The sequence below is a fragment of the Podarcis gaigeae genome (assembly GCF_964106915.1).
Source record: "Podarcis gaigeae genome assembly, chromosome: 13".
NCBI lineage: Eukaryota > Metazoa > Chordata > Lepidosauria > Squamata > Lacertidae > Podarcis > Podarcis gaigeae.
Window position 1 is genome coordinate 31,514,648 of NC_139689.1, and position 16,567 is coordinate 31,531,214.

General features: G+C 45.9%; 1 protein-coding gene across 7 annotated transcripts; it reads right to left on the reverse strand.

The window, feature by feature from the left end:
• On the reverse strand, positions 1-16,553 carry LOC310829795 (uncharacterized protein). 7 transcript variants are annotated; one of them, XM_083708750.1, is made up of 7 exons: positions 15,507-16,165; positions 14,953-14,999; positions 13,701-13,817; positions 6,249-6,365; positions 5,637-5,711; positions 4,929-5,183; positions 1-3,125 (listed from the first exon to the last, which is right to left on the reverse strand). In XM_083708750.1, exons 4-7 carry the CDS (start codon positions 6,280-6,282, stop codon positions 1,615-1,617), a joined length of 1,875 nt encoding a protein of 624 aa, XP_083564876.1. In that variant the 5' UTR covers positions 6,283-6,365; positions 13,701-13,817; positions 14,953-14,999; positions 15,507-16,165; the 3' UTR covers positions 1-1,614. The 7 variants fall into 7 exon arrangements, with proteins under 7 accessions (XP_083564876.1, XP_083564878.1, XP_083564875.1 ...); XM_083708752.1 differs by lacking the exons at positions 14,953-14,999; positions 15,507-16,165 and adding an exon at positions 16,450-16,553; XM_083708749.1 differs by having other exon boundaries at positions 14,953-16,165.
• Between the last annotated feature and the right edge of the window lie 14 nt (positions 16,554-16,567).

The window sequence follows — 16,567 nt, forward strand, 5'->3', positions numbered from 1 at the left end:
TTGAGAGGTGCAAAATATCTTCTTTGGGGGAAGGGAGTTGCAAAATATTCTATTGGATTCATTTACATCTACAGTTTTGGATTCATCGTTTTTCTGTGTTGGTTAAAGACACTCCATGCTAAGATTTGATAAAACAAAGTTCTACTGTATTAGTCCTAAATCAGTTATTATTAACCCCCTCCCTACTCTAGAGCCCTCTGATCCCACCCCTAGCCATGAAACACCAGTCCAAAAGGTACCAGGAATGTACAAGCAACTGGAGAAGTAACACTGGTCTGGTAAACTACCATAGAGCTGGAAACAGTCCTAGAGAGTGGTACAGGCCACGTGGGGTTGAGCCCAACTCAGCAGCAACTTTACCATTCTCACTAGAGCTGGAAAACATATGAGGCTGTAAAAACCAGACTCCCCACCCACCCCCAACTCTGCCATTGTTCTAGTCCACAATTCTGATCAAAGTAGATGTCTCCCGCTTCTCTTCCTTCGTCAGCCTGCTTTCTCGGGAGCTAATGGTGAAGGAAGCACTATAGCCCCTTTTGAAGGCACCAGCCATTTTGTCTTATTCAACAAGCAGCAACCGAGTTCAAATCCTGACACAACTCAATGGACCATTTCTCTGCTTCTGAACTGCTCTGAAGAATCAGTGAACATCCTTCTTGCTTTTTGGCTTGTTTCTTGCACTGTGGTCCCAGATCTTCCAGGGCTTGGGCCTTGCCATGAAACTTCTTTGCAGGCAGAAGAGAGAAGCATGAGCTGTGTTGGGTCCCACAAGCTGCACACACAACCCACTTCCCAGATTATGCCACAGTCAGCGTTTTTTCCTGTGAGAGCGACTCAACAGCATGGCCAAGTGTGCCATCTTGTCTCGGGAAGTGGGGCCAAGCACTTGGGAGAAGCCTCGTTGAGCTTTTCTTCCCGCAAAAGGAAACAAAGGCAGTCTGGTCAAGGAGAGACAGTCAACCAAGAAGACCCAGGGTTAGAGTGTCAGGAGGAGCCCTAATGACATTTACAAAATTATAAGGGTGGGGTGGGGTGGCAGGGAGGATAGGTGACCATGTGCTTGGACGATGTCAGGAGAGCAAGTATCCATGCGTGTTTGTCTCAGAAGTGCATGCCGGTGACCTACCGTGTCTCACAAGCAACAATGACGGCTTGCAATGGTTAGCTGCGATCAACCTGGGGTGCTTCCCTCCCCAAATCCACAAAGGTAGCCTACCTAACCCGTCCCGCAGACTTTAAATAATGCGCCCAAATGGGTCACATTGATTGGTGCTAAAGAGCCCCGTCAAAAATCCAGGGAACATAGCTGACATCTCACCCAGGGTCTTGGCATGCCCACCTTACTCCCTCCATCTCACCCACAGAATCGGGGCCCTACGCAGAGCCTAGCAGGCTCCAAGGAGGGGGGAAAGCAAAAGAAAACCACCAGGCTTCCTAGCAAACAAGGGCTGGGTCCAAAAATACAAGCTACTGCCTGCTGCCTCCCCTGCTCCTTTGGAAACTGGACTGCCCCTACTGCATCTACCCAGAGCTGGGCCTCTGAGGTTCAACCAAGGAGCCTGCTGGTCGTGAGGGAGTGACAAAGGGCAGGGATACAGGAAAGCTACAGCAAAATCAAAGAGAACTGGAACAGAAGGGGAGGCGGGCGGAGGAGGTCACAGCCCATGGAAGGCCCAGCGAAGCAGCACCCACAGGACTTCGGCCTGCTGAAAAGACAGGCTCGGATGCTGGTGGGCGTGGGCCTGTAGCATGTGTGTTGGAGCAGGGGCGTGACTCCAGGGCATCGGGCACCCCTTCGTGTTCAAGAAGGGGTGTGGTATCTGCTGCGGAGGGGGCCAGCAGACGGGCACTCTGGTGACGAGAGGCAGTGGTTGCGGCAGGCACACTGCCGTGGGTGCGCTGGTGGCGTTTGAGGTGCGCCCGGCGAGCAAAGCGCTTCCCGCAGGCTGTGCAGGGGTAGGGACGCTCCCCGGTGTGAGCACGCTGGTGGATGAGGAGCTCGGAGCGCTGCAGGAAGCGCTTGGCGCAGACTGAGCAGGCGTGGGGGCGCTCCCCACGGTGCATGCGCCTGTGCTTGCTGAGGTTCGAGCTGACGCTGAAGCGGCGGCCGCACTCCGTGCACACGTAGGGCTGCTCCCCGGAATGCGAGCGCACGTGGATGGTGAGGTCGGAGCGCTGCAGGAAGCGCTTGCCACACTCTCCGCAGCCATAAGGCCGCTCCCCCGAGTGCAGCCGCCGGTGCTTGCTGAGAGCCGAGCGCTGGGTGAACCGCCTCCCGCATTCGCCGCAGGAATAGGGCCGGTCGGGTTCCGGGGGCGGGGACGGGGGTGGAGGTGGCGTGGCCAGACCCCCACCACACTCCACGCAGCGGCGCGACCGCCGGTGGCGCTCCAAGTGACAGCCCCAGCGGAAACGGCGCCCGCAGTCACGGCACTGGTGAGGCTTTTCCACTGCGTGGCGCTGCTGGTGCCGCTCTAAGTTGGCGAGGATTCGGAACCGCTTGCCACACTCCTCGCAGCCGTGGGGTTTCCGGGGCTGGGCTGAAACAGAGTTCCCGCCTGGAAGCTGGGTAGTTGCTGCCCCTACAGAGTTCAGAGGCAAGGCAAGAGAAGAGGCGGAGGCAGAATCCAGGACAGGAGCCAAGGCGGAATTTGGAGGTGAGCTGGATCTCTGTGGCGGGACGACAATGGTCCTCCTGCATGGCCCGCAACGGTGGGGTTTCTCTCCGGCAGGTGGGCGCCGGCGTCTCTGGGTGAAGCGTGGTTTCTGCCACGCCGAGAAGAACTGGGCTCTTTCGCCAAAAGGCGGCCAGAGTCTTGCGGCATCCTGGGAGTCCCGGCTCATGCTGTGGAGCGGGCTGCAGCCAACGCTCTCCCGGGGCTCAAGGCCTGCCCCCCATCTCGTTCCCAGAGGGCTCTGCTGGTGGACAAGGCTGTTCTTACACCCTCTGGCGTCCCCATGAAAAATCTTCCCTGAAATGGGTTGCTTTTGCCCTGCCACTAGCCCTGGGCACAAGAGGGGCACCTGCAGCTCATTCACAGCTGGCTTTCTAGACAGGATGGTGGGTACTTCCAACGTTCCAGCATGTGAGGCCTCTGAGTTGTTCTGCCCACCTGCTTCATCACCTGCTGAGACAGAAAAGTGGATAAATTTCTGCGCCTTGGGGCGGGGGGAGAACGCAATGATGTCTACAAGGGGGAGCTGGACTCACTCTTCCATATTCCTGAGAAGGTGCTCGTGGTCAGTTTACAGAGTGCGCTGCGTCAGATCGCATGCAAAAGGGCCCACGTTCAATTTCTAAGCCCTCCTTCCAAATATCTGGGGTAATAAAGATGTCCAGCAGAGACCCTGAAAACCTGGCACCAACAAAAGACAGGCTGGATCAGGGGTAGGGAGCCCTATTCACCCTGAGGGCCATTTTCCCTTCTAGGGAAGCCTATAAGTTCCAGCTGACAGTGGTCATCTAGGCCAGAGAAAAACGAGGCAGAGCAACAAACACTGATTTTACCTTTGTACAGCAAGTAAGTACCTCTGTACCCTGTCTTCTGACACTTGAGATGCCTGTTTTTAGGACCTACATTATTTCTGTGAAGGTAAGCTGTTTTGAACAGTTTTTAATATTGTATTTCAATTGTAACCCGCCCAGGGACCTTAGGGTGAAAGACAGGTGATAAATTATAGTAATAATAGCCTTTTTTCCACACACATCACATCCGGTTCTGTCCTTCATTATTAGTGTTCAATGATACTTTCTAGCCAGGCAAACACTCTCACAGAGGGTGAAAAGCAGGGCTGGTGACGTGTGTGGGGAGCCCAGGGGGGAGAGGGGTGGGTTCTGAGGAGAGTCCTTTGAGCCAGATAGGTCTGTAGGCCTGCATTTCTTCCCATGGTCTGAAGTTCCCCATCCTAGCAGAGATGTGGGTTAAATGGTTTAGCTTGGTATAAGACACTCCTTAGGAATGTGTGGAGGCAGTTGGTACATTGGACTCACATCATTTAGGCCCCATAGGTTAAAACCAGCCCTTTTAACTGCATTTAACTGCAACTTTCACATGGGTCTCCATACCCCTCAGGGCCCGAAGTGCTATCAATAAATGCATTTTTCCTCCTTCTCCCCACACTACAGGAGGAGACAGGAATTAGTGATATTTTCGTTCTGAATTATTGTTGGGATTCTATTTGTTTGCTTAAAAACAAAATCTGGAAGTTTTCCACTACAGTCGTACCTTGGTTTTTGAACAGCTTAGTTCTTGAATGTTCTGGCTCCCAAATGCCACAAACCCAGAAGTGACTGTTCCGGTTTGCGAACTATTTTTGGAAGCCGAACACCTGACAGGGCTTCCACGGCTTCCGATTGGCTGCAGGGGCTTCCTGCAGCCAATCAGAAGCTGCACTTTGGTTTCTGAACGTTTTGGAAGTCAAATGGACTTTCCGGAATGGATTCCATTCGACTTCCGATGTACGACAAAGTTTTATTTGAGGGCCGAGGTGCTATGCAGAAAAGAAAGGTTTAGGTGGCAGGGAGCAGAAGGATGGGTGTCCAAGGAGAAAGGCTAAGCCAGAAAAAGCTCACACTGTACACAACGGCAGAGGGTTTCAAGCAATTAGTAGGAAGGCAGAGAGAAAGAGACGAAGCCTGAAGACTATGTAAGCCAGGGAGCCCAAGATGACTGGAGGGGTCAGGAAGGTAGCCCTGAATATCACATCATGGTTTGAAATAAAAGCAGGCAAATCCTTGGCCGCAGATCTTAAAAACAGATAAGAATTAAATGGTGGCATAAATATTATTTTTTTTTTTAAAAAAAAAGAATTAAATGGTGGTGTCTGGTTGCTGCAAAACTCGATCCTGCCTGCCACACCCCTTTTCAGCTGCCCAAAGCAAGGTGGCCAGGCCTCAACGCTCCACTTGCCCTGGCTGATGCCCTTACCTCCAAGGCGGGGGCTCCGGGTCACCCTCTTGCGCCGCCTGACTCTCCCCTGCTGCTCCTGCTCCTTCACCAGCTCCCTCAGCATCTTCTCCACTTGTGCCTTGCCAACAGTCTGCAGGATCACCCCGAGCTGCCTCCGGAAGTCCGGCAGGATCCCTTCTTCACTCGAGCCGGCTGTAGCTGCTGCCGCCGCCGCCGCTGCTGCTTGCCCCTGCAAAGGTGCCAATTGCCCCTGCTCAGGTTCCATTTCTAGCCCTGGGAAGAGGGAGAGAAACAAAGTGAAAGGAATGTGAATGGAGGGCCCTAAGAGCCCTGTCGCCTATTCTAGGCATGAGCTAATTTACACGGGGGCAAGGCCTGCGAAACGCTGCAGGAGGATTGTGCCCTTGGGACAAATGGCACGAGTTAAGACAAGACGGCTGTCTTTGTCTGCTCCAGGATTGCTGCAATGGGACAGGCCGTTGGGTCGTCATCCTGGAGGCCCAGAGCCGTTCGTGGCAGGGAGGTTACTTTGCTGTGAGCGATTGTCACCACCTGTGTCAGAGTACCCGACATTTTGTAAATGTCTAGCTTCCCTTTCAGTGCAGTTTGAGAAGGGAAGGCTTACAGCTCACAAGGGAGAAATGAGTTCCACTCTTTTAGGTAGTTGAACAGAGGAAGGATTTGTAGCACACAATTTCTTAAAATCCTATTGCATAAAGGACTTACCAGGAGCCAAACCTCGGCGCCCTCGGGTCTCTGTGAAGGCAGTTATCCGGGGCCAGCTAATGGCAATTTCTTCCGCTAAGAGGAGAGGAGCAGAAAAAAGGTTGATAAGCCAAACAAGATACTTCTGGAGGATAAAATGTTTGGTTAGGCAGAGGCCTTTGGATGCTATATAGCAGGGTTTCCCAAACTTGGGTCTCCGGCTATTTTGAAACTACAATTCCTATCATCCCTGACCACTGATCCTGCTAGCTAGGAATGATGGGAGTTGTAGTCCAAAAACAGCTGGAGACTCAAGTTTGGGAAACCCTGCTATATAGGGGAGAAGGTATTGACTTCCATATGGCCTTAAAAATCAGCAGCTCTTTCCCCCCCGCAAAAAAATGTATATAAACCAAAGTGCGGTCCCCACTATTTTGTTGGCATCCATCAGTCTTGGGAGACAAAGGGAAAGTGCGCAATTGGAGGTAAAGTCAGTGATTGAGGCAAACTGGCATCATAACACAATTTCCATGTGATGACTTGAGATGCCACAGGGCTATTTTTAGTTCTGGGTAGATAAGGTTCGAGTTCAAGTCCGGCGGCACAGACATTTTAAGCAGTGAGATCCCTTACCCAGCGAGATCACTGTTTCATAGCTCTCCTGCATCTCGGCACACACGGGTACTCTCTCGCCAGAAATGAGTGGAGTCCTTCTTCTTTCTCTTGGCAAAGGAGGCTCCTGATAAGCACCTAAATAAAAAAAAAAAGAACTGAAGGAGTTTGTGCCACGTCACGTTGTAGAAACATTTCTACGGCAACCCAGTGTTCTTGATAATCATATCCATGTAGCAATGGTGTGAGATTGGAGGAGGCAGGTGGGGCAGAAAGAGAGAACAATGTTGTGAGAGGGGCAAACTCTGTCGTATTATGACATGGGGACGGGTCTGATGAAGTGGCTTGGGCCTTGCAAAACTTTGGGATTGCATCCTTCTGTACATTTTCTGGGATATGCTGGAAGGGACCTATTGTGGGTGCTTTCCTCTAGAGAGGTGAATTCTATGGCTGTTTGGTGCCAGGCTTTCTCAAGAGATGAGTCATAATTATGGAACAGCATTGCCAGGGAGGGACACCAAGAAGCAACTCCAATGTTAGTCAGACTCAAGAGCAGACCCGCTGAAATGAATGGGCACCACTTAGCAATCTATTCTAAGTATGACTAACACTGGATTCATCCATGTCTTATTTCTGTCCCCAGGTTTAAGGCCTGTTTATTCATATGAACAATTATATTTTTAATTTTGTTGGACTGGCAGAGCATATTTGCACAGCGTTTCTAAGCTACTCTGTGGCTTTTAGGTTTTTCTTTTTATAATCACTATACCATTTAAATGGCTCTTGAAGAGTTTTCAGAGCACTTCATTAACCTCCTGGTAATCCACATAACAATCCAGTAATATAAGATCAGCTTCGTTATCCCCATGTTGCAGATGGGCTGGGGGAAGGACTGAGGCTGAGAGGTAACAGCTTGTTTAAGGGGATCCACTGCGCTGGTGGACAAGGGTAGAGATATAAATTCAAATAAATGGCTGCTCAACATGGGAGACCTGTGACTTTTACTGAGGTGTGTACACCATACAATACACCAAGAGATTTTAAAATGGGAATGGAACTGAACCAACTAATCAATAAGCTATTATTACACAACTTGTATTGTGGCATCCTTGAGGAAGGAATGGGAAGAGCATGTTACACTTCGTGATGTGATTACACATTTGACACACCCACATGTGGTTAGATGCTCTTTGTTATATACACAGTGCACTATCTCACTGTGCAGCAGTCAAACACTACAAAAGTCTGTGTTGTCTCTGGCTGCACCAGACTGTAAGGTAGCTGAACCATGAACATGTCCATATATCGCTACAGATTATTAGTCCTTGGAAAATCAGACCAAGGGAACATTGAAATAAGACACAAAGTAATTGCAGGGAATAAGTTGGTTACCTAAGATTTGTTCTCCGTTGTTTACATTTGTAAAAAAAAAAAATGCCTGTAAAGAAACCTGGGCCACTTTGGACATTATATCCAACCAGGATTTGTTCACATAATTCCACAATTAATGGACTAAATCATGTCAATTAATTTTTATGGGTCTGCTCTGAGTATGACTAAAACAGGATACAACCCTGTGGTTTTTAGGTATATACCTTAAAAAAAACACCCTCAAGTATACATCTAAAAATCAAAAGTGTGAATGTGATGAACAACTATTTTAAAACACACACATCACACACCTTGTTGTTGAAAAGCTTGGACTGGCCACAGCTCCCTATGGGGGGTTGGAAACCTGGATTTCTGTGTAATGTGCAAAACAGCTCTTCATTTCTCTGTACTGTTAGTACTTTGTGTCCCCAAAACTGTTTGTTTAGTTATATTTTAGATCATGGTTCAAAATCCCCTCCAGTCCAGTTGGCTTGTCTGGTGGTGAAAAAACACATGAACGTACAAAGGACAAAATATGAGCAAATGCCAGAGGGGCAGCGGAGTTTGTTGTGGCAAAAATAAATCCTGTTGCATCCTAACGACAAAACAATTATATTACGGTAACACAAGCTTTCGTGGATTATAAACCACTTCCTCGACTGCCTGGAGCGTTATCCCAACGGGCCCAAGCTAGTGTTAAATGTGTTTCAACTCTCTACGGATACTTTAAAAATAATTTTTAAAATGCAGTGTGAAAACAAAACTACCTCACTATGAGAAGTCCATGCAAAAGGCTGTTGGGGGTGTTACGGAGGAATCGGGGCAATTCCTGGGGGCGCGGTGGGAGCCGGAGAGAGGGAAAGAAGCCATAAATTATGGGGAGGGACGTACTTTGTTGGGAGGTAGCATCTTTTGAAAATTGAGTAAGGGGGACATGGGCAAATGGGTGCAAAGGTTACAAAAGGCAATCGCAATGAACTGGGCCCTCCTTGCCATCCTTCAAGCTGACTCTCTTTCCCACATTGCATGAAACATCGCCCCCCCGCCCTTCTAAGTCCAGGATCTTCGTGCAATGTGTTAAGTCCAGGCAGCAAAGGGGGAAACGGCTGCATCGAAATGCTGTTACCACCCCGCACCCTCCACCTCGGGGTCCATCTATGTCCTGCACAGCCTCCATTGTTTCCTCCTTGTGAATCGGACCTTGCAAAGGCGGCGACGGGAGGGTGGGGGCAGAGGAGATCGAAAAGGCCGGGTTGATCTTTTGCACCCCACCCCCCACCCGCGATCATTTACCTGCACCTAGCCAGGGACTGCAACGTGCGGCCTGCCTGAGAATGGTGAAGGCCGATTACAGAGAAATCCTCGCCCCCTTGCAGGGAGCTGGGATGAGAGGGGGGGGGGTCTTAGGGGAAGCAGCTGCAAGCTGCAAAATCCAGGAAGCTCAATTCCACATCCTGGCTAGAGAAAAGAATAAAGAGAGAAAGACCTCCCCTTTCTCCTTCGGCAGCTAAGCAGGCCCTCTTGTGGCTGATGGGGTCTCTCTCCTGCATAAGGGACTCGGTGGCCGGCGCTCTCTCTTCCTGCTTCTCAAAGTTTCTGTCCTTCTTTTGGAAACTGGTGGGTTAAGGATTCTACCAAGTCATTTTGTGTTCCACATACTGTATAGATCAGACTCAATGCAACATGTGGATCCGAGTGATCAGGAGCCATGCTGTAGCCGCTTAATCCTTCTACTTCATAAAAAACCCAAATATATCCTGACACTATTACCAACCGGCTCCTTTAGATGGAAGATGAATGACAATTTGTTTAGAGATCAGGAGATTGTTAAGAAGGCCCAGAAAGCTTTGAAGGACTATTTTGAGATAAATATGAACACTACAGTGGAAAAAAGAACCATTTGGGATGCAAGTAAAGCTGTGATGAGGGGGTTCTTGATACAACAGAATGCTGTAAAGAAAAGGATACAAAATGACAGAAAAGACAAGATTTTGGAGAAAATAAAAGAATTAGAGAAGAAGTTAAGATTAAATCCGAAGTCACAGCCGATTTTGAGAGAAATCAAACTCCATCAAGCACAATATTCCAAATTGATAAATCAGGAAATAGAGTGGAAGATTAAATTAATGAAACAAAAAACTTTTGAATCGGCAAATAAATGTGGGAAACTGCTAGCTTGGCAGTTAAAGAAGAGACAAAAATTAAATACAGTTACAAATCTGGAAATTGAAGGAAGAAACATTCAGAACCCCACGGAGATCAGAAAGTGCTTCCAGAAATACTTCAAAAAATTATATACTCAAGGGCCGCAGGACGAGGTTGAGATTAAACAATTTTTGGTGAAAAATGGACTTAAAAAATTGTCACAAGAAAATAGATCACTCCTGAACAGCAAAATAACATGTCAAGAGATTGAAAAAGCCATTCAGAACATGCAACCGGGCAAATCTCCAGGGCCAGACGGCCTGACCTCCAAGTATTATAAGACATTAAAAGACTATCTGATTCAACCAATGATGGAGGTCAGCAACGAAATCATGGAGGGGAAGAGGGCGCCGGAATCGTGGAAGGAAGCTTTCATCACATTGATACCAAAATCGGAAACTGAAAAGACACAACTCAAGAACTATCGTCCCATCTCCCTTTTAAATGTGGATTACAAAATATTTGCAGATGTTTTGGCAAGCAGACTTAAAAGAGTTTTAAATGAAGTAATCCATAAAGACCAGACAGGCTTTCTCCCAGGTAGACACATGTTTGCTAATACAAGCAACATTATTGACATCTTGGAACTTTTGCAAACAGACATAAATACAAAAGCAGTGTTAATTTTTATAGATGCGGAGAAGGCCTTTGATAATATCTCTTGGAAATTTATGAAGGGAAATCTAAAAGAAATGGGAGTGGGACGGGGTTTTGAGAATGGGATTGATGCAATATATTCAGAACAAAAGGCTAAATTGATAGTTAACAATGTGGTTACAGAAGAGTTTAAAATTGAAAAAGGAACACGACAAGGCTGCCTGATTTTCCCTCTGCTATTTATATCGGTTCTGGAGGTGCTCTTGAATATGATTAGAGGGGACCAGTTGGTGGAAGGGATCCAGGTCGGAGCGAAACAATATAAACTTAAAGCTTTTGCAGATGACCTAGTTTTGACTTTGCAGGAGCCAGAATCTAGTACAAAAAGAGTATTGCAACTGATACAAGATTTTGGTCGGGTAGCGGGATTTAAATTAAATAAACAGAAAACCAAGGTGTTGGGGAAAAACTTGACAGATATAGAGTCAGTACAGTTTCAGAGAGAAACAGAACTAACTGTGGTTAAAAAAGCAAAGTACCTAGGGGTAAACATTACAGCAAAAAATCTGAGTCTGTTTAAGGACAACTATGAAAAATGTTGGTCTGAAATTAAGAGAGACTTGGACAGTTGGACAAAATTGAAGCTTTCTCTGTTAGGCCGAATTGCTGCTATTAAGATGAATGTATTGCCAAAAATGTTGTTTTTGTTCCAAACATTACAGATTGTGGACAAGACGGAGTGCCTCCGGAAGTGGCAGAGAGACATTTCTAAATTTGTCTGGCAGGGCAAAAAGCCCAGAATTAAGTTTAAGATATTAACTGATGCGAAAGAAAGAGGGGGCTTTGCCCTGCCGGACTTAAAGTTGTACTATGAAGCCGCAGCTTTCTGCTGGCTAAAAGACTGGCTACTTCTCAAAGACACTGATGTATTGGACTTGGAAGGTTTTAATAATGCTTTTGGTTGGCATGCATACTTATGGTATGATAAGGTTAAGAGCAATAAGGCCTTTAAGAACCATATTGTCAGGAAAGCAGTATTTAATGTCTGGATAAAATACAAAGACTTATTGGAAAATAAAACTCCGAGGTGGCTTTCGCCTCTGGAAGCTAAGGCCCGAAAAAGACCCAATATGGAGGCCAAATGGCCAAAATATTGGGAAATATTAGAAAAAGATGGAGACAATTGGAAATTGCAGAGTTTGGAGAAAATGAAGGATAAAGTGCGAGACTGGTTACACTACGCTCAGATTAAAGAAGTCTTTAAAAATGATAAAAAGTTAGGGTTCCAGGTGGAGAAATCGAAGTTGGAAACAGAATTGTTAGAACCAAAGACTAAGGTATTATCAAGAATGTATAACTTGCTGTTAAAATGGAATACACAAGACAAAATGGTTAAATTGGCTATGATAAAGTGGGCTCAGGATATTGGGCATAATATTATGTTTGAGGACTGGGAAAGGTTGTGGACCACTGGGCTGAACTTCACTGCATGTAATGCTCTGAAGGAAAATGTAATGAAAATGATATATAGATGGTACATGACCCCAGTTAAACTTGCCAAAATATACCATTTGTCTGATAATAAATGTTGGAAATGTAAAGAAAATGAAGGAACATTCTTTCACCTCTGGTGGACCTGCCCTAAAGTGAAGGCCTTCTGGGAAATGATATATAATGAGTTGAAAAAGGTGTTTAAGTATACCTTCACTAAGAAACCAGAGGCCTTCCTTCTGGGCATTGTCGGCCAGAAGGTGTTAAAGAAGGACCGAACATTCTTTATGTATGCAACAACGGCAGCAAGGATACTCATCGCTAAGAGTTGGAAAACTCAAGATCTACCCACGTTGGAAGAGTGGCAGATGCAGCTGATGGACTATATGCAACTGGCCGAGATGACTGGCAGAATCCGAGACCTGGGAGAAGAGAGGGTTGAAGAAGACTGGAAGAAATTTAAGATTTATCTACAAAAATATTGTAATTTGGTTGAATGTTAAGAAGGATGCTAGATCATAAATAACTGCCTACCACTGAATTAGATCCGAATTTGACGATAAGTGAGATTAAGGAAAATATAAATTTTCTGGAGAACTGCTAGATTCTATTTAAATGAGCGGATATAAGATTGTAAACAAGATGATAATTTGCTTAGAAAAAACTTTTGCTTAGTAATTTGCTTAGAAAATTTGCTTAGAAAAACGATGTAAGTGAGAGCGGGTGACGCGAGGGAGTCCAAAGAAGTGATGAAATTATGCTATGATATAAATAATGTTGTTTATTATTTATGCATTTGTATTTGAAAATCTTAATAAATATTTTTTTAAAAAAAAACACAAAACCCAAATATATCCTCCACAAAAACAAACCCAGTACTGTATTGATCAAACCCTATTTAGGCCGTACATACGTGCTGTTGTTTTAAGATGTACAATGACTCAAATTTAACATATAAAATATGAAAGTATACAAAATATTATTGTTAAAGGACAGTCCCCCATCTTTGGTAGGAATTTCTCATTATTCTGGTCCCAAGTTTATCAAGAAATATCTAAAATTGTTAACTTTCTGGATAGCTTATCAGCTGGTTAGAAGCATGGTGCTGACAACGCCAAGGCTGCAGGTTCGATCCCCATATGGGGCAGCTGCATAGTCCCACATTGCAGGGGCTTGGACTAGATGATCCTCAAGGCCCCGTCCAACTCTATGATTCTATGATTCTACCTGTTCAGGTTTCTCCACAACTGTCATTACTGAATATGCAGACTGATATCACAAAAGCTTGGCACTCTAAAGAACCTTTGACATCCATGCTAGCTGCTGCTGGGATTTCAACAGGCCAGCAACGGAAAACTTTGGAGGGGGGGAAACTACATTTCTCTATGTGGCATAAGAACTTACGGACTTTGGCTATTGTGGAAAAAAATAACACACCAATTGCAGGTCTCCAGAGGGATTGGAAACCTAGAATGCTTCTACGTCCTCTGACAGGGTTTTATTTCTTATGCTTTGGACATAGATGGCCAACGTGCACCATCTACACCAGCTCAGGAAAAATGGATGTCTTGGTTTATATTAGTGTGTTACTACTCCCGACCTCTTTTTTTACATACGGTATGTTATGGTGTCATACTCTGCTATTGTACTTTTACGTTGTCGGTAATGGTCATTATGCTTCATTAAAACTTTATTTACTTATTTATTTATTTATTTATTTATTTATTTATTTATTTTAAAAGCTATTGTTAATAGGACGAAGTACCAGGGTACAATGGCAGAGCAGGAGGGGCGGGTAGCATTGCATACCTGTCTTCCCAACGTGGAGGCAACCAGCCAAGGATGGTGTCTTGAGACAGTGATGACTCCTCACTTTCAGTTTCTATGGAGTCTCATAGACACCTGGCAGCTTCAGCTCAAAACCTCCTGAAGGAAGGAAAATACAAATACTGTACGTACTGACTTTGAGCCAACGTCACCATCACATTAGGCCGCTGCTGAAGGAATTGCACTGCCTGCCAATGACCTACTAGGCTAGGTTCAAGATGCTGGTATTGGTGTACAAAACCCTATACAGCCTAGCAGGATACCTAAAAGATTGTCTCATCCTACACATACCCAGCTGATCACTGAGTTCTGTAGGAGTAGGCACAGCGCAGGTACTATCCTGTCAGGGGCTCCATTCCACATATCAGACAGAACCTACGCTATTGGCTTTTCAATGCCTGCTAAAAATGTGGTTTTGCATGCAATTGCATGTGTGTGTGTGTAGTTTTTTAAAAATGTTTTATATATGTCATTATAATGCCAGTGATTCATAAATGATATAAATAATAATAGCCAACCTAAAGGGTCTGTAATGTAGGTGGCAGAAACATGGAACACATGTGGGGGTAAAGAGAGTCAAAAATAATTTTGGAAAGGGAAATTATTTGGACAGGTCAGGGAGGAAAATTAACGGTTTGAGGATGAAATTGATTGAAAGGGACATCATAAGGGTTGTTTTTTTAATGCAGTGAGGCTGTTCCCACCTCTGCCTTGTACTCTGTTCATGACTTTGGGCAAGTAACTTCTCTCCATCTGGTCCAGTACATCTGGCCAGCCTTCCTGTTACTTGCGCTCTGCCATCTGGTAGGTATTCAAATATACAGATATTCCTGAAGGTTGTGGCAAAGGGATCCCAATCTACCACTCCCAGTAAAGCCACAATGTGTGGCAATGTCATAAACTTTATTGACCGGCATCCGGGATGCAGGAATTTGTGAAAGGGAGACAGATGTGTGACACGGTCAACTAGTCACTCTAGCAATGCCTTATCCTGAGCCTTTGACAATGAGAGAAAAAAATGAGCGGTGCTTGGTGTCTCAGCACACCCGCATAAGTGAAGGGAGAGACTGCAAGGACTGTGATCATACCCAGAAGAACTCGGTGTGTGCAGGAGCAGCTTATTCAGCTGCCTGTATCTGAGCTGTGACCCCACAAGGCCAAAGTGCTCAGGAGTTTATGGCCAGCAGTGGTTGAAGCAGAGTGCCTGGCCTTTGCCAACAGAGAGCTTACCTACCTGTGAGGGTGAATGCTTCCCCTCTGTGTAAGAGACACTGCTCCATGCTGTTGGAGGAAAAGAGTGTTACAGCAATACCGTTCTGACAAGACAATCACATAAGGCAAAGGTGGTCTGGCAGGTAGGGGAGACATTTACAGGCAGCTTGCAAGCTTCAGCTCAGCAAGAGCTGACTGCAAATTAGAGCATAGACACTTAGGGTGGGTGGGCATCCTGCCACTACCCTCTCCCAATTAACCTCCATCTCCAGGACCCACCCAACATTATATCACCCTAAGTTTCAGGTTTGGGGCCTGAAATCTTAAAGAGTTTGGGGTAATCCTGACCTGGCAACCCTAATTAAAATTGCTATTGATATAAACATATATATTAGATATAGGCCCAGGCCCAGGGGATTTGAACCTTGGTCTTCCATTCCAGCTCCTAGCCCAACACTCTGACCATATACTGCACTGGCTCACAGGGTCATCTGGGTCCTCCGGCCATCTGGGTTGAGGGAGAGAGCAATGAGGAAAAGGGCCTGCTGGTGGCATGGTCTCCTCAAAGGTACTTGCCTGACATCTGCTTTGGCCTTCTTGTTTCCCCAGACAAAAATAAATGAGTACATGCCACAAAACGACAGGATAATATCCATTCTCAAAACTGAAATGGCCATGTAGAATGTGAAAGGCCTACAGTCTCTGTTAGATGCTATTTACCTGTTTTCCAACACCTTATTCAATAAATAATGAAAAGAAACGTGATGAAACACTGGTAGTGGCAATGAGAACCCTATTGGATGCCTTTCTCGTTTTGCCTCATTGGCACGTTGGCACAGGTGAACAGGTGGGCCCTCCGTTAATATGCCAGGTTGTTTATTCATTAAAAATATAGACTGCCTATTTATGAAAACATCTCAAGGCGGTTTACAGTAAAATCCATTAAAAATACCAAGCAAAAAACACACCAGCAGCCTTAACAGCCAGTACATTTAACTGCATCACAGAAAATGGCTGGCCTCAGTGGTCAGCAAAGGCCTAAGTAAACAGGTACATTTTTAACATGTGTAGATCCTAGTTGGCACATCATGCCTCACATGCTACTGTGGGCACCAAAACAGAAAGGCCCTCTATCTGACTGATCCCATGAGATGAGCTTTCACCTGCTCCTCATGACTTTAGTAACCAGGCAGGTCTGCATGGGAGGTTAAAAAGCAAGTCCCATTTCTGCCACTGGGAATTTCCCAGTGAAGCCAGATGAGAAAACTGCCTGGGGTGGCTCAGGCTTAGCCAACCTATATCTTGCTGTCGAAGGGATCGAGTATTTGTTTTTATTTTACCTCACACTAATTTGATGTGTGGCAGGGTAACTAAATGATAGGCTGTGTTTAGGTGCATTCTTCATGTTTGAAGTTTTATTCTGTTTTTAATGTTCTGTTGAAAGCCGCCCAGAGTTGCTGGGGGAAACCTGGCCAGATGGGTGGGGTAGAAATAATAAATTGTTGTTGTTGTTGTTTACTTATTTATTTACCCCCCAGGAAATGTGCCAACGTTCATCTCCCCCAGGCAGTGAAGTGCGAGATTGAAAGAGTTGCTTCCGAAAACACACAGTGCTCCAGGGTCGTGCGGTCAGCACA